General features: G+C 36.9%; 1 protein-coding gene across 3 annotated transcripts in view; it reads left to right on the forward strand.

The window, feature by feature from the left end:
- Positions 1–23,190, forward strand: part of THSD4 (thrombospondin type 1 domain containing 4) — a 327,756-nt gene that overhangs the window by 274,144 nt on the left and 30,422 nt on the right. For all 3 annotated transcript variants that reach the window (XM_069798090.1, XM_069798091.1, XM_069798092.1), the window contains one exon: positions 20,191–20,366. In XM_069798090.1, coding sequence (XP_069654191.1) covers positions 20,191–20,366 — 176 coding nt within the window. The remainder of the gene's footprint in view (positions 1–20,190; positions 20,367–23,190) is intronic.

Below are 23,190 nucleotides of genomic sequence, written 5' to 3' on the forward strand. Positions count from 1 at the left end.
TATGGTTTCTTCTGATGAGGTGGGCAGGGTTTGTGTTTTAGTTTAGATTTTTTTTGGCAGCTAGTATAGAAATAAAAATGTGTAAATAGAAAAGAAATAAAAGGAGTGGAGAAAGTAAAGGAAAGATGATGCTAAATGAAAGGCAGTATAGTGGGAAATACCGAACCCCATTCAAACAAAACCTCACTCTACAAATGCTAGGGGGAATTTTAACCTGGATTTATAGATCTATCAAAAGTCATCAAAGAAGTACCTGTGGATTGCTGTTTACTTCGATTGGTAATAATCATCTCTGACAAAGAGGGGGTTTTAAATGTAGGAGACTCAATAGCTTTATCGAATGACTGTTTCTCAAATTCAGTTGCTTTATGTTATAAAATAACTATACAAGCTCTGCAAACTTTGGCAGTTACTACCGGTCCTGCTGTGCGGTATATAAAGCAGTTACATACCACATGCCTAGCCTCTAAAGGATCCTAAAGCCTCTCCTAAGTTTATATAGTTGACCATCTTTGGCTTTCTTCTCTCAAAAAAAATGTTCTTAGTTTTTTGGTCAGTAGTTAGACCATTTCTGTATTTCATTAGTTAGGAATAAGAGGTAAATTGGAAAATGCATTGTATGCTTCCAGTTTAACAGTTGAAATTAAACAAAGGCCACACAGAGAGCTTGGTTGGTGAAGTAAGACCCATAAAGAAAAGTACAGGTTTTAAAAGGTTGTTTTAGTTTACTTGAGCTCTTAGTTCCAAGTTTTCAGTGGTGCTTCATCATTAATATTAATAGTATAGTAGCAGGGTAGCTATTGAACTAGTGCTTACATGGTTAACTATTGGAGTCAATGCTGTGAAGCATAAACAGGCTGCAGGTCGAATGGATGTGTTGGATGAAATGTTTTCCTGCTTGAAGATGAGGAGTGCTTTGCCAGTGACCTTCATGTTACAAGGAGGTCACCTGACAAACTTGATTTTCAGTGCTGTGTAGGCAGAGGTCTGCCTGAATGAAGAAGGGGACTGAGCAGGAGATCTTGGATCCTTGATTCTGGGTCACTTGGGCTATAAATTATACTGGAGGAGAGAAGAAGGAGAGGGGGTTGTTCAGCAGAAATTACAGTGCAGTACAGCAGAGTTTCTCCCAAGCCATGTCCCTTCCCACTTTAAAGCAAACAAACCGCATACTTTCACCTTTGTGTTACATTGCAGAAGAGAGTGGAGTCAGGCTTTTGCACTGGCAGTGGCTCCCTCATGCAGCATGAACGTTCTCCGAGACAGTTCCAGCCACTTTGATCTCATTTTGTTCCCAACAGGATTCTAGACTCTGAGCCAATGTGTTAAGAGTGGCACTCAACCCCAAGATGGCACTTGAAGTCCAATTTGTTTGCAGAATTATACTACAAGTCATTTATGGATCACAGTATATGCAGATAGTAACAACTTACCCACCAAAGTAGTGGTAGCTTGCTCTGTTAATGTATTAGGGTATGGGAGGGGATCTCTAAGGTACTCACTCAGCGGAATACGATGTTCATAGAAATATCAGTGCTTTGATTTAGGACTTGGCAGTGGCCTGTGAATGTAACCACTTTAAATTATGGCAATCATTATGGTCTAGCCCACAAAGAAATGGATTAAGAAGATTGATTTCTCTATATTTACCCTCTCCCTGATAAAACTCCTATTTCTGACTTGATTCAGATTGAAATAGGTCATACAAAGTTAAAGACTTTGGTAAGAATCTATGCTATCATTCAGTAGGATGAAGTATTTTTCTAGATATGTTTAACCTGTTGCCATTGCAGTAATTATTTAGTTTGTGTTTCTAACAGAAAGGCAGTTTAAATGACTTTTGGGAGGGTAGATATTTAACAAGCTCTTTACTCACAGACAGCATTTATAAAAAGACACTTATTTATCTCAGATATGGAAAATGTGTTCCCAGCTGAGTATGAAACTAGGTGTACTAGATGTACTTTTACAAAAACATAAATTCACTGTTAATCTAAACAGCGTGAAAAATGCTGTCTGAAATGCAGAAGAAATAGATTATAGATTATATAAATTTTGATTTAAACAAAAATGAAGGCTATAGCTGATCAATTTACTGGAGACATTTCATTAAAGGGAGAGGATAGAGATTATCAAACTAATAAGAATTAATCAAAGACAAAGACAAGGTTTTTTCTTTTCTAAGGTGGAATTGTAAAGAAGTATGAAATTTCCTTCTGAAATGTTGACTATTTAATGTTCAGCATGATAAATTCATTGTGGTCATATTTCATGGTTTAAGAGCATAAACTTGGCCTGTTGTTGCTACTGAGATTCCTCTAGCTCCTCTGGAAAATCTGGGCCTGTGTTAGCCTGTATATATATAACAATCTCGGCTCAGTGTATTGATCAGGACACCTATGGGACTGGAACCAGAAAGTCTAGAAGACCGAACTTGAGAAATGCGAACAACTGTCTGCAGAGCAGTTTGCAAGAGGTCTACTTGCACAGTGTAGGTGGAAGAAAATAAATAACTTGTTGGTAAAAGAAGGAAAAAAACAACTTTCTCATTAATTATATATTCTTTCCCACGTATGCTTGGAAAAACTTTAATTTAGTTCCTGATGGCAAAATAATTATATAGTTTGTACTAGTGATACCTAACTCATTTTCTTCTATTATCTATTCAGAATCTGGACTCCACTGTTTTATCTATACTGCAGACAAAATACTGCCATTAATTAGCCAGACTTATTTAGTGATCTGGAGATAGACTCACAACTTGCAAATCCATAATTTTTTTCCGTGTTTCCATGAAAAAGTTTGATCAGAGAAAATTTTTGTTTCATTAGCTTAATAGGTAGGTCAGGAATAAAGAACAATGATAGAATGAGAAGTGATACACTGAAATGATTTGTATTTGGGATAATCCCGTGCTTCCTTTCATGAAATAATTCAGTCATATTCTTTGTTGTTCTTGGACCTATTAAAATCATCAATAAAATGAGATTATTTCCATTTTTGTCATGTCTCTGGGTTTCTGGGCTTACCTCCAGGTATCAGTTGTGTGTTTCACATGGTTTGATAGCTTTGTCAAATAAATACCAAATCAATTCAGTCCCAGAACATCTTTTTTATGTTTAAATGTGCGGACTGACATAAACAATAACATGTGTGAGACTGGCCTGAGCCTTTATAGCCGGAAAATAATGTATGAGGGAAGTGGATACCAGTGCTGAATTGACTTGCTATATTTCCAGCTCTCCTTTGACCACCCACCTTATTGTGCCAGGAATTCATCTTCTGACAAAGTGTTCTCAGGTAAATGGAGACAGCCTTTCACTAGTGTATATATTATTATTCTTTGCTAAGAGCCAAATACTTGGGAGGATCTATAATAAATTAATGTTATTTTAAGCTGAAGACCAGGATCTACTATGCTGTTGTCAGCTTTTATTGGAAGAGAGAATAAGTGAAGAATTGAATGTTTTTTCAGGGCCGAACATGGCCAGCGGAACAAAGTCTGTTTGGTTTATTTTGCAGCCTGTATCCTTACTGTAACGGCCACTGAATTAATGAAAGCTGCTGTATCCTTACCATAATGGCCACTAAATTAGTCAAAGCCAATATTCTCCCACCCATAATAACCTCAGCTCTCTCTTTGGTCTAGTAACTTCAGTCTCCGTGCCAGTGCTCAGTTAGATCGTCCCTGTGTGCTGACCCTGGTTCTAAACCCTGCATATGCTGCTGGCCCAGCTGGCTGGCCTGGCGTTGCAGATAGCTGCGGGCTCATGCTGTAACCTGCTTTTCAGTAAGGGAGAACTATTGTAGATCTCTCCTCTATCCTGTTGTCAGCATTTGTTCAAATGTTACTGTATTTGAGACGTCAACACCTTTGTCAGACTTTCCTGAAATCAGACACTAGGTTCGAAAGCCCTCCAGTGAGTGAGAATGGCAGACATTGAGCCAGAGGAATTCCTGTATAAGGTAGGGGACCGAACAGTGCTTTGCAGCTCACAGATCTGTGTGTTTTGAGTTACAGCATTCAACTTTACCACACAGAACATCCAAAATTCTTCAGCAATTCCACTTGAAATTCGAAACAGCTTAGGAATATTCATTAGCTCCAGTTCTTCATTGCGAGGAATTAAAGCAAAGATATTTAGCAAACAAAAGAAGCAGTTAATAATTCTTTCTACTTCAGCTTTTGATTTTCATGAGATACGGTGCTGAGATATCACAATCTGCTCTTTTAACTTAGCTGTCTTAGAACTATTCCAGTTCTTGGCAATTGTCAGGAGCGCAAAGAGGTACAAAACATTTTTTGTTATGCCAGCTGGAGGAAAGAGTGGGGTATTTGCACATGTGCATTTCACTAATCTGCCCCTTCTGACTGAAGTAGTGTCTAGATTAGAAGATAATTCAATTGCATTTATCCGCCCATAGGACTTACGCCAAATGTGTGCTGAGTTTCTGTGCTGGGCTAACTAATGTGCAGCTGAGCTGTGCCAGAAGGCTCAGCTATCACGTTCAGAGCCATTAGCAGGCAGCCTGATCAACTCCTGAAATATAAGAACCAGATTCTAACTGAAATTATGTAACTAAGCCAAATGCTATAATCTGCAGGTTCAGTGGGAACTGCATAGCTAAAATATCACATGCTCTGTTGGAAATGTATCCCTCCTGGAGACTACTAGTGGTGAATGTTGTTTGTTATTTCTAAATACTTGGTTTACAGCTACTGCCAGTGAAGAGTATTTCCCAATCTTACTGAGGGATGGTAGGAAATCTGTTGCTAAAAATTCAAGCCATGCTTTTTCATTGAGGTAAAACTGAAATTCTTGTTAAGCCTTATAAGAGCTAAAGTTCTGAGACTGCCACTTAGAAACCTTAACCTTAGTTTATGCCCTGCCTTCTTTAAAGAAAGAAATTAAGGATGTATAAGTAAGAATGTGAAAAGACTTTTTGAAGTTCTCTATAGAAGAAACCCCACAATTATGAGTTACATTCTGCTCATCAATTCCTATGTCCTTCTGACAACAAGAGTTCCCCTGAGGTGCTGTATTTCCTAAAACAGAATAGTAGATGTGCAACTGCATATACATTTGACTTAATTTTTCTACAGATACAAGACATGCATGATTTCTTTCTCTGTTCCTCTGAATTTTCGTGCTGTCCTTTATCTTATCTCCTCATTTCATTTCACTCAGCCTACTTTTCTGCCAGCCCTTCCTCTTCAGTATTTTCAGGATGAACCTGAACAGTGGTAAAATTATATACCATTGAAAACAGCAGAATATTTACAGTGACTTTAGTGGAATTGGGAATTCAGTCATTTCCTCCTACCCTTTCAACTCAAGGGAAATTTCTGTACAAGTTAAAAGAGAATGAGCTTTTTATAGATTATGTTAATAGTACTTAATAAAATGTATTTCAGGTATATAATTATAGAGAATGGCTATGTAAAAATAAATGGAAAGGTCATCATTCTTTTTCATATACTGTCACTATGTAGATTAGTTGTGCAAGTCCTTTTAGTTTAGCTGATTTACAGAATAATGGGAAACCTGCTCATTTTCAGTTATTGTTGGAATGATTCTTACCCTCAGCAAATACTGTGCTGGCATTCAGATAACTTGTCTCTTACTTCCCCTCCAGTACAGAGGACTATAATATACTACTCATAAAATACAATGACTGTGTTTAAGAGTTATGTCATTTCTTATAGAATTTTTTCACTCACTGCAGTCCATACACTTTGATACAAATTGGGAATTGAAACACCCTTGGTGCAGAATTGGATTGTTGTATCTTTAATTGTGGTAGTGGTTGTTGAGATCCTTACACAAAGCAACATTTGCATCTATAGTTAACAGCATACCATTAATGCCTCCACACTTTTCTGAACTTCAGTGAAGCCTATCATGCTAAAGAGGACTTAGCAGGTTTATTTTTGTGCTAGAGACCTCATAAACATAACACTAGTATAGAGATGAACTTCATCTCTGTTGTTTCCTCTTATTCTTTCATTTGCTTTCTCAGTAAATATTAGTATGTCCTACAATAAATGCTTTTAGAAACGAATTGTATACTCCAGGTAAGCTATTTAGAGTCATATCTCAACATTTGGGAGTATTGCCTCTGTGTAACTTACTCCCTATGGAAAGCATGGGAGTCATGTAAATGTTATTAATTCTGTATTTATGACTAGTAATATTAAAAGTCATCAATCCCTCAAAAGCACCCATTTGAAAAATGGGAAAAGGCTTTTTATTAGAGCAATTTTAAAGAGGGGAAGCAATAATAGAAAAAAAAACCCTGAAAATGAAGCCCAAGATGCAATTCATAAGGAGTGCTTATGCCTTGCAGTGGAAGAATTGCCAAAATGCTGGAATTCTGCTTTAATTAACCTTTTTACTTGCGTCATCTAATCTGCTTCATGAACTCCCTATTTCAAAAGTTCCAGCCCATATACAGACATACATTTACAGTCTTACTCTAGCAGCTGAGTGAGTAAAAGGATTTAAATACATCCTCTGATTGATTACCACTACTATTTACATCTGCTTTCAAAAGGTCCCTGGTTAGATTTTTCACTGTTGCACACTGTTCCCCAGTGGGATTGAGTATGATGTGTGGGAGAGCAGTAGTGACACTGAAGCACAGTAAATGCCATATAATCACATATTTTGCAAATGCCATGTCATATATCACTGTATGTGTATTCTGTAGTAACTTGCATGTGCCAGAGTATTGGAAGTTGAAGTGTACAGTAGTCAGAGAGTGTGTTTGTTTCATTTTGCTTCTCATCTCATCAGAGACATAACAAAAGAGGAAGGGTAGACTAGCTAATGTGTTTTTCAGTTGGCTATTATTAATACCTATCGGGGAAGGCTGTATTAAAAAACACGGGGAAATACTGCATCCTCTTCTGATAGAAGCTAAAGATGTATGCCCTTTTGTAACATGCAGATTTAATCTGAAATTTGTTTGGAGATTTTATCAAAGCTGCCGAGACTTTGAACCTGCTGTAGTGTCTGGGCCTGAATAGATTATATGGCTATATGATAAATCAGTTTTGTTTCTCAAAGCCCATATTAGTCATTGCAGTAGTAGTTAATTGTCTGTTCTGCTTTGCTGCCCCAGCATTTGCATCAACATGGCTTTTGGAGTCAGAAGTGACAAGAAGGAACAGGCATAACTTAGTGAAGAGAAAGCTGCATCAGCAGGGGGAAATTAGAGAGCAACAGTTTAATGAATACTCCAAAAGGAAAATAAATGACTGTTCACTGCAGTGGCAGAAAATGAGCATATCTGCTTGCAGTGATTAACTGTAAAACCTTTACCTTTAAGCAAGTAGATAGTATTTTCTTTTTGCAGGTAGCAAAAAATCAGGGTTTTTTTGAAAGCTATAGTGGGATTTGTTGCCTGAGACGATCTGCAAGAACAGGCACATGAGGAGCTCTGAGCAAGATTAAACTTCTTTCTCTGAGGACAATCTCAGAACTGTGATGAAATAAAGATACTATATTGACAGCAGTATTTTACTGTGAAACTTCACTCATGCTGCTTCTCTAGAGATTTGATAAATTGATACGTAGAGAGGAAAAGAGAATTACACAAGTGATCCAAAATTCTCTTGTCATCGTCATTAAAATTTGGGAAATACCTGCCAAAAAGTAGGAAGTTCAACAAAAGGCTGAGGCAGGATGAAAACTATGTACACATCTGTGTCAAATTCGTCTAGTACTTGTGGCCACAGCTCTTTCAGGAAAGCAACAGATGTTTGTGAAACAATATTTTCAAATTTTTTTTTAACACAATTAAATTTCAAATTCAATCTACATTTTTCAGAGTCGGGCCAAAGGTACTAAGGTTCTGACACCAAAGCAAAACATTTTATTTCGTGCCAAAGTAATATTACTTGGATTTTTGCGTTTGGCTGGTCTTGTTTGCTGAGCTTTACCATCTAGAACAGCTGTAGATAGTGTAGAAAGGGCAATCAGTTGTTTGGGTTTAGACCGCTTTTAACAGTGGGCTGCAGGGGAGCTTAGAATGGTAGTCAGAAAATCTAAAATGAAAAGTTAGGAGACTGCATGTGTTCTCCAGGCAACAAACCATTGGAAAAGTTTACAATAATTTGTCTTCTGTGAATGCAGTGCTGCAATCACTGACACGTCTCTGTGCATAATTCAGAATTGAAATGTAGATTGATCACAGCTTACAGCAGACAAATGAAGCACAAAAAGCCTTTGTAGTTTAGCTTTATCAGTTCATTAATATTGGACTTGCTTGTAACAGTCAAACACAAAAGAAAAATGTATCACAACTAGAGGACATTTCCAGAGAATCTTAAGTATTTTAAAATACTGTCAGATTATTTTGGACCAAAACCAAGGTTAAATGAAATAGATAAGACAGGAGGAGGATGAGGCCTTAAAGAACTATCTTAACAAATGTTATCTATTTTAAGCTTGTCCTTGGAAGCAACTGCATTCTGAACATCTCAGCGCTTGGTGATTGCATGAAATCCAGAAAAGGAAATTGCGCAGAAACTGAAGTAGAATTGGCAATGCTGTTTTCATTAAGCCTGCTGGATGCATTGTGGAAAAGTGGCCAAGCAAGATGAATGGCAAAGTGTAAATGAACTCTGAAGGAACTGGATTCCAGCACACTCATCTAGTATTAGTAATGAAGATTGTTCCGTGACATCTATATATAACATAGGTCTGCAGTACAAAACTGCAGATTCAGAAAAGCCAACTTATAACCGGTAATAGATGTTGAAGATAAATTTTCCATCAGCTCAATTGATTTCTCATCCACCTGTTCTAACTCTACCATTAAGTCATCTATTCCCATTCTAACACTAAAGATGACGTGGCCATCAATACAAATTTACTAGATCACATTTTTTTTTAGAAAAGAAAAAAGATGGCTTTCATAATCATTAGGAAATGCATCCAGAAGATGTCTGTTCCCTCACAACTGAAACAGCAGTAAATTAGACCTAAGACAGCAGAGCAGGAATCTCTTGTACTGGCTCTTTTTTAACTGTGTCACTGTGAAAGGATAAAACCTGCCAAAGTAGAATTTCAGGACAAACTTGGCAAAATCAGTTTAATGCAATTCACTGTTTCAAATTTATTCTCATATGAAACAGGATTTCTTTGATTTGATATGATATGATAGTTCCCCAAGTAGAAGATCAGAAAAACTCCTTGAGAAAGATTATGCTGAAGAACATAATGTTCATCTGAAGTCTACTGTTAATATTTTAGATATGAAAGAAAACTGCATAAGCCACTCCTTGGAAATAATAGTATACTTGAATTATCATTTCCTTGTAATAGTATTGCAAATCTGATGTTTTTATCTCCATTTTTATCTACTCTGTACTATGAAAATATTTAAGCAATTGCTCGAATGCTGCTGTTAGCAAAAATCCTATGTGTCATACTTAATTGGTAATGTTATGACCACTACTAAGTTCATGGATAACATGCAACAATATCTTTGGGAAATAAGCATATGCCCAACCTATTCAAAGCTGTAAGGAAAGATGTTTGCTGGATTTCTAAAAAGTTGATTTTTAAGTTCCTACTAGGTGAAAAAATGATTACGATTTGTAAGGATAGGGGTCTATATTATACTATTTTGGGTAACTGTATAGAAAGAGAGAACCAGAATTTCAGATGCTTACCAGATCCAAATATGAATAAGTATCTCAAATTTGGATACTTGCGGAGAATGTTCTGGTTCCTAGGCTTTGAAAAAGGACTGGAGGTATCACAGGATCCAGCTTACTCTTGGTTTCAGTCAGGATCTGAAGAACACAGGAAAAGTGGTATTATGCTTTTGTGTTATGTTTGCTTCTGGTCCTCCCTGGACTGCAGAATAGTGGAGGCATGCACAAGGGATTTTTTGTCCTGAAGGTTGTATTAGAAAGTATTCTTCTGCCTTAGGATTATATAAGGTCATATAGTACTTCCCAGTGGAAAGTCCCACTCTCTGATCTGGGTCCTTTCTGACACTGTTGAAGTGACCAGTAATGGCTTTGAACTTCCAAAACGGTTAGAAGTTCAGCAACACTTTGTCTTGGCTATGCACAGTTAGAAGATGCCCCATTTTTGTCATAGAAGATCTGTACCCTTGCCCTGTTTTGGTTGCCAGTGAAGAAACCAAATACAGTGCAAGAGATGAAGGTGTCCCACCTGCAGAGATACTGTCTTCAGCTTAAGTGTATACAATCTGATATTAATTTAGGGCCCAGTCAATGAACTGCTGACCATTTTCTAGTATCCTCAGTTGGCTCTAGAGTAAGGGTTTTGTAGGATCAGACCGTTAAAGATCATTTGATTCTTGCTGATTATGAGATTCTTAGTCCTACTAATATTTCTTGAATTAAGCCTGGAGTCCTCTGGGAGCTTTGCCATGACCTCAGTACGAGTTTGAATTCAAAAGGTCAGCAGCAAATAATATGTAATTCAGTTCACAAGAACTGTGCCAAATTCCTCCTAAATATTCTGTAACTAAGGTGTGTTCTAGTAATCTGCAAACATCTATGCTTTTGGAAAGGGGTTATTTCAGAGAATCCATTTGAACTGATGCATATGTCATTATTTTAAAACTGTAGGTTATTGACTCTTTAGGCATTTGGCTTTTCTTCTCTTTATGCATCAGAGGTACTTTAAGTAGCCTAGTAACTATACTCTATGCAGTATTTCTAGATTGTGGTCAATACACTCTTTCTTTTTTGACTTAAAATGTATTGGGTATTCCATACTGCAAGGCTGAGAGGCGTGAAGGCAAGCTATGTTTTGTAAAACTGAATAGTTCGTTGGTTTGTTGGGGTTTTTTTAAGTGTCTTTTACTTTTCTATTTTTAAAGTTGTCTTCCAAGTACTTTTGGAGAGAGAGTTTTATAATCTATAGATACTCAGAAGTAGCTAGTGATTTTAGGAGTTCGACTTGTGGTATGGCAGCTGGTCAACAGGCTATAAGCGTGTGCTGTTCAGAGTTAACGGCCAGCTTGATGCAGTCCATTTGTTGGACTTTTCCAACAAACTAGCCACTTCCAAGCCTCCCTTACTATTACATTCCCACTGCCAAGTTATGCATGGTTTTTACCATGAAACTGACTGACTTATCTCACAGGAGATTTCACCAAAGGGTAACTTTATGCTTTAGTGGTACAAGATCTACCATTCTGCACTGATTTTAATAATCCAGTGTGTGAATATTTTAGATTTATCTCTGAAAGCTCCATATAATGTATTTTCATACAGGAAAAATAAGTAGTAGAAGTGGTGTGTTTCTTTCACTTCTTTCATCATAGTGCTTATTCAGAAGTAGTCATATTATTTATGGCAGCTGTTTCTGGGCACTTTCTTTGAAGATGCTGGGAAGGTGGTTGTGACGGAAAAGGACTTAACTGCAAGGTTCAAGCAAACGATTTGAACTTCACTTGCAGATTTAACTGCAAGGTTCAAGCAAACAACTTATTTGAAGTTCACTTACAGACTTAACATGCCACTATTGCAGGTTTTACAGATACAATGGAGGAATGCACTATTGCAATTTTTTAAGGCAAGAGTAGTACATTATTACAACCACAAGTGATTCACAGATAACCACAAACGCATTTATAAACTTAAAGCATAAACAATATTCACTTACCCCTCCAGGTAAGGGCTCTCAATCCCAGGGAAGTTACCTTGACCGGCATCCCAATCAAGGCGGGGCGGGGGGGGGGGGTCCTTCGCAAGCCAACTGCATAGTTAGAGAAGTGACTCCCCCCATTTCCAACCTGAATCTTAGAGTTTTTATCCCCTGACTTGTGGAATGGTGTGTGTGACTATGTCTGAGTGGATTATGATATATACCTAAATGGATTATGTATATCTGAGTGGAGTTTCCCCTTACCTTTCCTTTGTTGGTCTGTGATTGTTTGAATACACAAGGTTGTCATTTGAAACTGAAGCTGAAACCCTCCAGGTTTTGCGTTTGTTTTTTTTTTTACCTTGCTCCCTCAGCAACTGGATAGTGGTTGGATTGAGACTCAGGGCGTACTATTTGTTAAGGGATTTGAAGGCTCAGTTCGGGTTTTGGTTCTTTGAATGGTGCAGCCACTGCCCTGTTTACTTTAGGGTTTATCAGACAACCCAGGGCTAAGCTGTCTACACAGCTCCCTGTGAGACGTCTCTGCAGAGAGACAGGGCCTCAAGGCAACCCAAGGCTGGCTCACTTTTGTATCCCCCCCGAGTCACCTGTGTGCACTAGACATGGTGAAACTCGTTTGTGAACTATGAGCCGGACAATCCACACAGTGGTGGTGTTTCTAAAGAAAACTAGTTCAGCCAAAACATTCTTACACTTTAATGGGACTTAAATGGCAACAGAATTTAAAAAAAAAAAAAAAAAGCTTATTAAAGTAAAATACCAAAAATATGCTCCAAATGTGATGTGTCAAATAAAAATTGTGGTGAGGTGGAAAAATAAGATAGTTGCTACACTTTGCCTATAAGATGCTTTGGTTTAATTGGCAGCTGCAAAACAAATGTGGCTTGAGATCCCCATCCATCTCACCCATTTGCCTGTTCTAGCTGCCTTTGTTGAGGAAATTTATCGAATAATATTTTTACCATGTTTTATCAATCTTTGACTTGAATCTTGAGTGCATCTGCAGCTTGTCAAGGTTCCCTGGATTAAATTACCAGTGAGACATTTGCAATTAACTTCAACAGCACAAGCCTTCACTTTGTTTCCCACTGACCACAGTTACAAGCATGCAGTCCTCTTCCCAGAAGAGAGGAACTACTCTCTGCTTCTCTCTCTTTGGGCCAGGACCAAATGAAGGACACTTAATAATTTTAATATATGGGAAATAACTTTGATTCTGTCTGTCGAAAGACTTTATGTGGTTTGTAAAGCAATTAAGTAGGACTTAGAACACTGTTCTCCCAGACAAAAAGGCATTAGGACAGAAAATAAATGTACTGTATTATTCTGAATATTAGTGCTGTTGCCAGGTTTGAGAGGTTTCATTTTATTATTGGTACTGTGCCTCTGCAACTTTGGGTGAAAATGTACTGTGGATAGTGATGTACTAGGCCCACACATAAAATATTTCACTTCAGATATGAAATAGTTAGAAACATAGGAGTCATTCAGCAGTAAGGTTACAAAATATATCAAAATGCTTTTATGGATTGGGAAGTTTCCAGTTTTCTGAAGCACGGGTGGGACTTTGTGCTGGGAATAGTGTGTGTATATTCTTTCTGGATCATACAAAGCATTTAGCATCTATTTTATAAATTGTCAATGCCAGACCAGACATACTTTATATAATATAAGGTGTGTTTAGCATTGCATTGACTAAAACTGAACGTTTACATAAATGACCTGTGAAAACCTACATTTGAGGAACATGAGGGTAAATAAATTGTAAACTCTTCTTTTACTTTGCACAGTGCGCTAATTGTTGTAGAAGTTGCTCAGATAGCTGTCCTTCATATAGTTCTATGAAATTGTTGCTTTCCTTACCCATCCACCAAATTCAAATCCAAACTAATGGTTTATTCCAAATTTCACAGTAATTTTCCCTATAAATACTCTGCTCCCCAGAATTGTTTCCCTTGAAAACTGCCTGGCACCTTCACAGCAGATGTTCAAAACCCATTTATTAGATTTTAAGTCATTCATTCATGCTAACCACTCAGGTATTTATAAAATTCGGGGGGGGGGGGGGTGCATGTGTAGAAATGTTTATTTTAGTATTTAATGCTAAGCTATTGATTTTACTTTCAATTAATTATTACCTTTATTGCAAGTGCTTGAATCTTTTTCTAGCATTTTTTTCTGTCAATATTCAGAAATATTTAAGTAATCTGAATAAAAAAAAACAGAGACACTCTTTTTCTCTTTGTATTTTGGAGTATCTTTAAATGATGCTGCCTGATATGTAACAATTCCACATGTGTAATTGTTGGCACAGGTTGGCAATACCTGACAAATTAACATGAATACACTGTAAATTACGTATCTTACAGAGGCAGCTGCCATATGTTCCTATTTAATTGCTCACTTTCTTTTTGTCCTTTTTGTTGTATTATGTTATAATGAGATAAATAAAGATGTGATATGAACCTTTGCTCTATAACTCAAGCTGAATGTATTTTTACATTGAGTTTATGTGAACTTTAATTTTCACAAGCAAATGTTTGGGGCTTTTCCCAGACGTAGACTTAGGAAAATGCCACAAGAAGAGGCTTTCCTTGCATAATGTGAATTTACTGTGAAATGAGAAGTTCTGGAAGTCTTGAAGTCTTCTTCTGCTGTAGATTTAATGAGTCTCGTTACTAACTTAGGTACTTAAAAATATCTGGAAAACTAATTTTGTTCAAACTTAACTTGATAACTGGAAGTATGTTAGAAGTTTTCATATAGAGTTATTCCTCTAACCTTTGCAGTGGGTCTGTACATGCAATACTCTTTTACTGACTCACCATTACTCCACTGTGACTGACTGATGACATTTTCCTTTCGTCAAAGCAGTTATTTTCACACAACAGTTCATGAGTGAGTGAATTATTTTATTTTTCAGGTTAATATTTTTTATATTGCAGGTGAATCATCTTAAGATGGCCAAATTGCAGCTATTTACTTTGTTTTCAGAGTTGAGAAGCGCTGGAAAAACTTCCTGGTCAGTTTTAAGCAAGTGGGACCCTGAGTCATTAAAGAGCAGACAGTTATCCTGGAAACAGGGAGATTACAGAGGAGCAGAAAATTAATCAGGCAGTTACTTTATGTCTAATAATATGCATATTAGCTGCTGTCATGGGAATGAGAGCACATTTTTGATAACTGTCTTTAGGAGATATGCAATGGTACCAACTTTTTCCTAGTTCCTCTCTGTCTGCTTGAGCAACACTAGGCACTTAATCTAAGGTAGGAGAGTTCTGAGCAGAAGAGCAAATGCATTTACTTGAATTGTATCCACACTGATTTTTTTAAGGTGGAGTGGGTTTTTTTGGTTGTAATACTGTAAATGAGATGCTGTAGTTCTAATAAGGAAATCGCCAATTTGAAAAAGTTGAGTGAAACTTTTAAAAACTGGAACACCAAAACTCACCTTAGCTGTTAAATTAGCTATAGCTGAAGGGAGAGGACAAAGAGGAGTGACTGATTTATGCCAGAACAGCTGGGTTAGTATATGGTAAAGAGCAGTGCATTTTTTCCTGTGTAAGATTCTCAATTTACTGTTACATACTTAAAAGTTTTATAGAAAGTTTTGATACAGGCTGGATGATGTTTTTCACAATAGTAATAGTAATAATAATGGAGTCTTTTTACTTGTAGCCTAGCTTTGACATATACTAAGTTCACATCTTTGTATATTTTTCTAGTTCTGAGTGTTGCAAACTTTTTTGTAGTTTTGGTTTGGTTTGGTTTTTTTAATTCATCTGAGAGTATGAAGTGGTCGCTAACATTCAGGAGCTGAAGCGTGTTGTGAGCTAGAATCAAGAAAGTTGACAAGATTGAAAAACACAATGAAAGGGAACTATAGAAATGGAGTTATTTTTAAAGTAGTGGAGCGATGGATTTTTTAATATTCTGATTGTAGTTATGTAGTTTAAATTAGGATTACAAAAGTTACTCTTATAAACCATCAAACATCAACTTCTAACTGGAAATACTGACCTTGAAAGTGGATGCGAGTTCATTGTTTACAGAACTTCACTCTGTTGCACCACTGCATCAACTACCTTCGATGTAAATTATCTTTCACTTTTTTTTTCCCCGAGTTGTAGGGAAGGCTGTATAGAATTGTTGAACAGGAAGACAGGAGCTGCAAAATATCTTTAAAAGGAGAGCTGTAAGCTGAACTGTAGAAAATTAATAGTCTTCAGATACTTGAAATACAAGTCTTAATGTATGGCCTACTGAGATTTTGCCATCAAATTGTAGACCAATCAGAAGTCTTGATCAGAGTTTGTATCCTGAAATATTATGTACCTCTAGTGCAAAACATTACTGAAGGCCACTGTAAACAACACGGTTTTAGGTAAGAAGGATGAATGATAGATGAAATCAGCTACAGACTATATGAGGAATTCCTCATGAGGAGTTAATGGTAAAGCTTTTCATAATCTTTCATGCTTTGGCTAAAAATATTAGCACCATAAAAATTCTTCAGGGGGCAGAGTTGAGGTGGTAGCTGCAGAGTGATCAAAACATAAAAGAGGCATGTTTTCCCTTTTTATGGGGAGGCCTGTTTCTGACCTGTCATATGATGGATTTGAAATGAAAGTTTAATGGACTCTCAGTTTCTTAGCCATCTTTCTACAGCTTCAGTACTAACAACAATTTAATCTTAGCCAGCTCTCTTTTTTTTTTTTCCTGAGCTCTTGAGAATTCATTTATTTTATTTGTTTAGCAGCAGTATAAGAAAAAATACTCAGATCATAAAGTTAAGGAAGTGTTCCATATTAAAAAACAATGTAAAACCAGTCTCCAATAAATTTTGCAGAAGCATTTACTCCACAGTTGTTTGAATTAAAATGTAGCAAGTGTAAATAGCATGTAAACAGTGTGAATGGATTTCATCTTTAACCTATATCCAATAGTATGTGAGCTGTAATTTTTCCTCCCAGCACTGTGTGAGTAATGATAATGCCACTTTCCTGTCTGATGTTGTATAAAATATTTTTCAACTAATGTTCATGGTATAGAGACTGTTTTGTTGATGTGTCAGAAAATTAGACCTGGGAGGCAAGTGGATGTATGATAGCTCTTGGGAAAATAATCATGTAGCATTAAATGAAATAAAATTTCAAAATGCATGAATGCATTTTTACAGGGTCTGATCCAGAGCCATTAATGTTATTTAAATTTTTTACTTCAGCTGCAAGCCAAATGCACCAGGTTCTTGATTATGCCAGCTGTTTTAGTGCTCTATTGGGAGTGATACAGGCTAACTTTGCTTTCCTTCAGAAGTCCAGAAAGGTGGGAAGCTGTCCACCATGACTCATGCCTTCTGAGCTTATGTGGGTGCAGCTCTGTCTAGCCACTCAGATCCACTGAGTATTTTACACAGGGAGAAGTCAAAGTTTGAAACCTCACCCATCAAGGCCCCTGTCAAGGGACAGGGGCAGTCCTATGTATTTCCTTGGAAGTAAAGACTGTCAACAATATGGGCTTCTTTCTCATAGGTCCGGAACTGGTGGTAGCCAACTGCTTTATTCCTTAACCTTCCTCCATCGTACATTTTGTCCAGAATGATTAAAAAAAAAAATTCTTTACAGTGTAGAAAGGATGGAATGTGATAATGTGAAGTCTTTTAAATTAATTTATCTACTTCTATACTTCTGTTCAGTTACTACCTTATTTTCCTCTTAATGAAGAACAGATGCGATCTTATTAAAAAAATTTCTTGCACAAACTGGGATACTACTAATAACGACTAAACTAATTCATATTTTAAATTTGCAGGTTGCACACATGTTCTCGTATCACTTTGAAAAAGTAGGTTGCCGAGTCCTTAGCCTTTCTAGAGGAGTGACTGTATCGGTTTAGTGCAGGGGTGACTAATAAAGCGCATACAACTGCAGTTCAAATCTGTTGTTAGTAGTTAGATAATGTATCAGTATTGCATACCTCTGTTTCTGCATGTATTATAAGGCAAACTAATGCAAGCTGACTTGAAATCACAAACATAACTGAAAATTCTAGTTGGTTGAGGCTTGAAGATTGATAAAGTCACCCACTTTGTCTAATGAACCATTGCTTTTTCATTAACGAATAACAATGGTAAGGACTTACAGGAGACATAAGTACATGATGGTATGTATCTAAGCACTATTTACAAAATTTTTGAAAAAACACAAGTAATCTTCTATAAACAATTTCATCAGTATTAAGTAAATTAAAAAGAGTTAAGTTCTCAGCAACCACTTCCATAGGGGAAAAAGACTTTGAATCTTGCAAGTTAACAAGGCAGGGACACTGATAGTGTCACTGTCCCTTCACCCAGTATGTTCTGTTCTGAGTTCTTCCATGCTGGATTCTCTTTAAGCCTGGATGTCAGCTCAGTCTTCTAGTAGGGTTACAGAACTTGCTCTGTGGATCAAGATAGTGATCTGTCCAGTTCCCTGTATTTTGTGCTGACCAACAGTAAGGTGTTTCATAAGATGCTGTAAGAATATACACTTGGCAAATAGAAAATAATCTGCTCAAGTTATAGGTCTCAGCCTAACATACGTAGGATATTATAAAGTTCAAACTTAAATATCAGGATGTTCCTTTGCAGCCATTTACTTTTATTAATTTAAAAAAAATCTACCAGTCCAATCCTTTCTTGTATCTTATTAAAGCGTTCCCCTCAACAGTTTCTTGTTGGATTGAATCTGTGCCTATAGACACACATCATGTGAAAAGTATTCTTTTTGAATTTACAAACCTATTTTTCATTACTTTCCCTTATTTTTTCTTGTTTTGAATTGGAATAATTCATTTTTAATCCATATTTCTGTATTTATCTGCATCTTTATCTGTAACTATGGAATTTTCTCAATACAGAAGGTTTTCTTTCAACAAGGGGTACTCAAAGAAGAGTAACGAAGTGATTGACATGGTTTCTGAAATGTGGCAGTAGTATTGCACTTAAAATAACTAATTTATATAAAAGAACAACAATATTTGCAGTGTGGTTCTCTATTGCTGTCTTTTTTTATTTTAACATAACATGCCTTTACATTGACATTTTGTGACCGTTTCTCACCACATGGTCACACTGATGTTCTTCACTGAGAGGCCTGCAGCAAAAGCAGAAAGACTGCTTCTATTGATTAATAAAGTTAATTCAAATGTCTGGAATATGTAAGAACAATTTAAGTTTCTTCTCTAATGTGTATTACTTTGGAATTAACAGCATAAATTTAGTTTCCCATCATTTAGGCCATGCATGTAGGCTTTTTAAATTTTTCCCAGCAGCATAGTTATGTATAATGCTGAGAGTATTTTAACTTGAGTATCGCAGTTGTGACAGGATAAAGAAGAAACAGTCTCTGGAATAACTGGCTCCTTGACCCTAAATTTTTATAATTTCAAAGTTTGTGCCTTGAATTTGCATTAAAAAGTCGAGAAGTATACAGCCAAGGTTATTAGTAGAGTTTGTTGTCTGTTTTAAAATCTGTGTTTAAAAGCAAATTCTTTTGTAATAACATTAAAAATCTGTGAGTAGAGCCTTTAGGGAAAGGGTCATGTCTTTCCTGTGTACTTAAACAATGTCTGATGTGGTTTCGGCCTCAAGATACTACTATATTTTAAAGTATATAACTGTAATATTGCATAAAATTAGGCACATGTATGTGGGGAGCTTCTGACCTTAAGGACTTAAAATTATAGTCACATAGACAGGTAAGGAAGTAGGAACAGGAAGGAACAGAAGCATGTAGAAATCAGTGACTTGCCCATGGTGACAAAGGGAATGCACTGCACAACTGGATATTGAATCCATATTTTATCCTTCACTGGCTAGTATCTGATTTGCAAGTCATTTTTCCTTATGCAAGAGATCCTACTGGCATTTTCAGAGAGCTTGTCATTCCAAACAGTGCTGCAGATCAGGGCTATGCAGATGTTCTGGCAAAAAGAACTGTGTTCTGAAAAGGAAATGGAGGGAGTAGCCAAATGGCTTCATGAAGAATAACTGGAATGTTTGGCAACCCAGGAAATTCATGTGTCCCTAAATTGTTTGGTGCCTCTGCACTGTATAACGTACTGATTTTCTGTATATGCCTCTGTGTTTTGTTCTGTCTAATCACAAAATAGTCAATTCAGTGAGAAGGAAGTAGAGGAAAGCCACTGCCTTGGCATCCATGTATGTTCAGTGTATGCCGCTGGCTCGCTGAGAGTCACATGACAACCTGTGAGAAACTGTTGGAAAAGGTTGCCAAGCTACCTTGGATTTTTCTTTCTTTTCTTGCAGCATAAACATACCAAGCGTTCGGACAAAGTTTTCTAAGCTTGGCGCTTTTTTGTGCTACTACTAATATAACTCTGTTCTTTTCAGCAGCCACACAGCTTTGTCCGCTGGCATCAGAGAACACCTAACAGTGTAATGCACCTTTGGGGATTTGATTGGGCACCAGTATGTGAAGGTGATTTCCTCTGAGCAAAGTCCTTGTGTTTCTGTCCCCATCCTCTACAGCGTTGCGGAGTCGATCAGGACGGTCCATCATCAATGGAAACTGGGCAATTGATCGACCTGGGAGATATGAAGGTGGTGGGACAATGTTCACCTATAAACGCCCAAATGAAATCTCCAGTACTGCAGGAGAGTCATTTTTAGCTGATGGTCCAACAAATGAAGTCCTTGATGTCTATGTAAGTTTCTTGTATTTAATCTTCCTGATGGAAAAAACCTGTTCAGTTCTTTGTTAACATGCAACACACATTGCATTCAATACCAATACTTCATTACTGTTTTGTTCCTTTAATTTTGAAACCGTATTTTTTATATTTTACTATTGCTTGCTCTTGTTCCCATCTTGCTCCAAGTCATAGGAAATCTAAATAACAATGAAGCCTTTTTCTCTCAGACTTTACTGATCCAGCAAAACAAATTTTACTTGTTCAGTAAAATAGAGACAAAGCATACAAATATCCAGGGGTTTTTTGTGAACTGAATTTTCTCTGGATACTTTCCTACTCAAGAAAATTTAGCATAGTTTAATTTTACAGTGAACTGAAGCAAATACCTAAATCAGACAAGGCCTCTCACAGAGTGATATGGTCTCAATTTTCTTGAAGAGAAACGTAAGTCCAAAAAACTGTAGAATGTAGGATTTGAAGCAGGGAAATTTTAATACAAAGCTGTGCTAGGAGACCATAGATAATAGCCATTTGAGAAAGGATGAGAGAAGGCAAATTGTGGCTAAGGGGGGAATTGTATTGAAAAAGCTGGTTACTTCAGATGGGACAGGTTTTTACAGATTATTGAAATAAAAAATGTAACTGGGATTGATTACAACTTTTTCAAAGATAAATGGTGTGTTCTGAGATTATACTTTCACAAGGTAATATTCACTCATTGGAAAAACTAGGTTAACTGGTTGTTTCATCCAGCTATGGCTTTTTTGCCCTTAAGTGCAATATGGAGTGGAAAAGTGAGTGTGCTGGGTTGTTTCATTGAAAAATGAGTAGTAACTACCCTGATTACTCAGCTGAGAAATGTTAGATATTGGCAAAGTTATTCCCCATCTGCTATATGGTATCTTAATAAAGCAATGTAATAATTATGCAAACATTACTTCTTTTTGGATAATTTCTGATTGATTGCAATGTAAGACTGGCAAAAGCCCAGAAGATTAAATGGTTGGGCTTGTAGATTCTGCAGTGCAGAGTCCCATGTTTTTAAAATACATGTGTCATTGTGTAGTTACAGGATGCTCTGAGCTGAGGTTTGGTCTTAAGTTTTTATTGTCAGCTGATTAATGCGTAACACCTAATGAGCTAGAGAGAAAAGGATCAGGAAATGGATTAAACAGATATTTCCAAAGTAATACCATAAAAAAACCTTAAGCTTAAATTTATCATATTTTAATGTTTTAGTTGAGGCTTAGTCTCTTTTTTTGCTTTTGCAATGCATATAAGAAAGCTGGCATGATGAGCACAGCTTTATCAGTTTTGCTCTGTGGCTGCTACTGTGCATTGCCACATCTAATTTGACTGGACTCTTATCTGAGATATTTCTTGTAGATATGAGGAATACTACAATTCATTATAACCTGACAGTTTCGTGTCTTTTTCAATATAGTGTGAGAAGATAAAAATAGATAGTGCTAGATGTAAGAAAATCAGTCATCGGTATGACACAGCCTCTCTTACCGGTTTGAAATTTGTAGCTGTGCAGATACAGATGTCTTTTTTCAGACTTTGTCTTGCAGTTCCTGAATCATGTAATTCTCTTTTCATCCATACTCATGATCTTTATGCTGTGTGTAGAAAAATGAAGAGATTTGCAGATGGGAACTCCAAATGGCTTTCTGTTCCTTTTTTCTGAGATCATGCTGTCTTTCCTCCACTCTAAAAATGTAGAGAAAAAGTTTTCTAAGTTACAGCAGGTTATAACTAGCAAGATAAAAAGAGATTCAAGTTTTCTCCAAGTGTGAAGTATACGTTGCTACAAAGACTTAGGTGCACTAAGTCAAAGCAAAACTATTGTATAATGCCAGGTGTTTTCCTGCAAGAAAGCTGTGACAATATATTCATAGGAACTTCATCAGTTAAGCTCTTTATAAAATGTGCCTGTCAGTTGTTTTGAGAAATGCAATGGGAAAAACAGGAACCATTGGAAAGCTGTTCCGGGAAACATCTTAAGAACAGGGTCCTGGTTCTGGAAGGTGGGGCGTACTCTTCCGCTGAAGTCAGCTTCACAGTGCTCAGTTCTCTCAGGACCAAACACAAAGAAGGTGTATTTTTTGGATAACAAAGTGACATGGGAAGGACCAACCCTTACAAAAAAATATTACAGGCAATGCATTATTAGATGGTTCAGAAAAGTGAATGATCTCTGAGGGACAGAGTTTAGAGGAACAGCTATTATGTTTGGCAAGGAAAAAGTGATTTTGACACAAGGAAAAACAGAGGTCTGAATCCCTAGTTGGTGTTAATTGGTGTGACAAATTTAGTGAAACCATGAAGCGTAAGTGCGCTCTGCTGGGTCATAAAGCCATTGGCATAGTATGACTTTGTTCTGTCTGGCCCATGGTTTGTCAGAACCAAAGAGCTAGTGCAAGCTCTGGTGTTTGTTTGGTTTTGTTTTGTTTTTTAAAAAAAAGGTACTTGAAGTGTAATCTGAGGCTTCTACCAGACCAATCCCCATAAAGAGTTCAGGACTTTTAAAGCAGCAGTGTTACTAGAAGCAGTACTAAGTAATCAAAGCTAAACTAGTGAAATTAGCAGCTGATGGCATCCCTGCATTTCTAGCATGAGTATACTCAGGCTTTCAGCAGCAGCAATGTAATACAAGCCAGTTGGGTATGGAGTGTGCTGCTAGCAGTTTTAAAAAGCTTTCACAAAGTCATATCTTGCTCAGGTCTTACTATGCCTAACTGCTTAAACAAGCATACAAGAAGTGGCACAGACTTTCAGAGGCGTGCTCGTGTCGGCTCGCATGGGCTTGTGCAGCAGTGTTCTGAAACCACTT

Source organism: Haliaeetus albicilla, chromosome 12, assembly GCF_947461875.1.
Source record: "Haliaeetus albicilla chromosome 12, bHalAlb1.1, whole genome shotgun sequence".
Lineage (NCBI taxonomy): Eukaryota > Metazoa > Chordata > Aves > Accipitriformes > Accipitridae > Haliaeetus > Haliaeetus albicilla.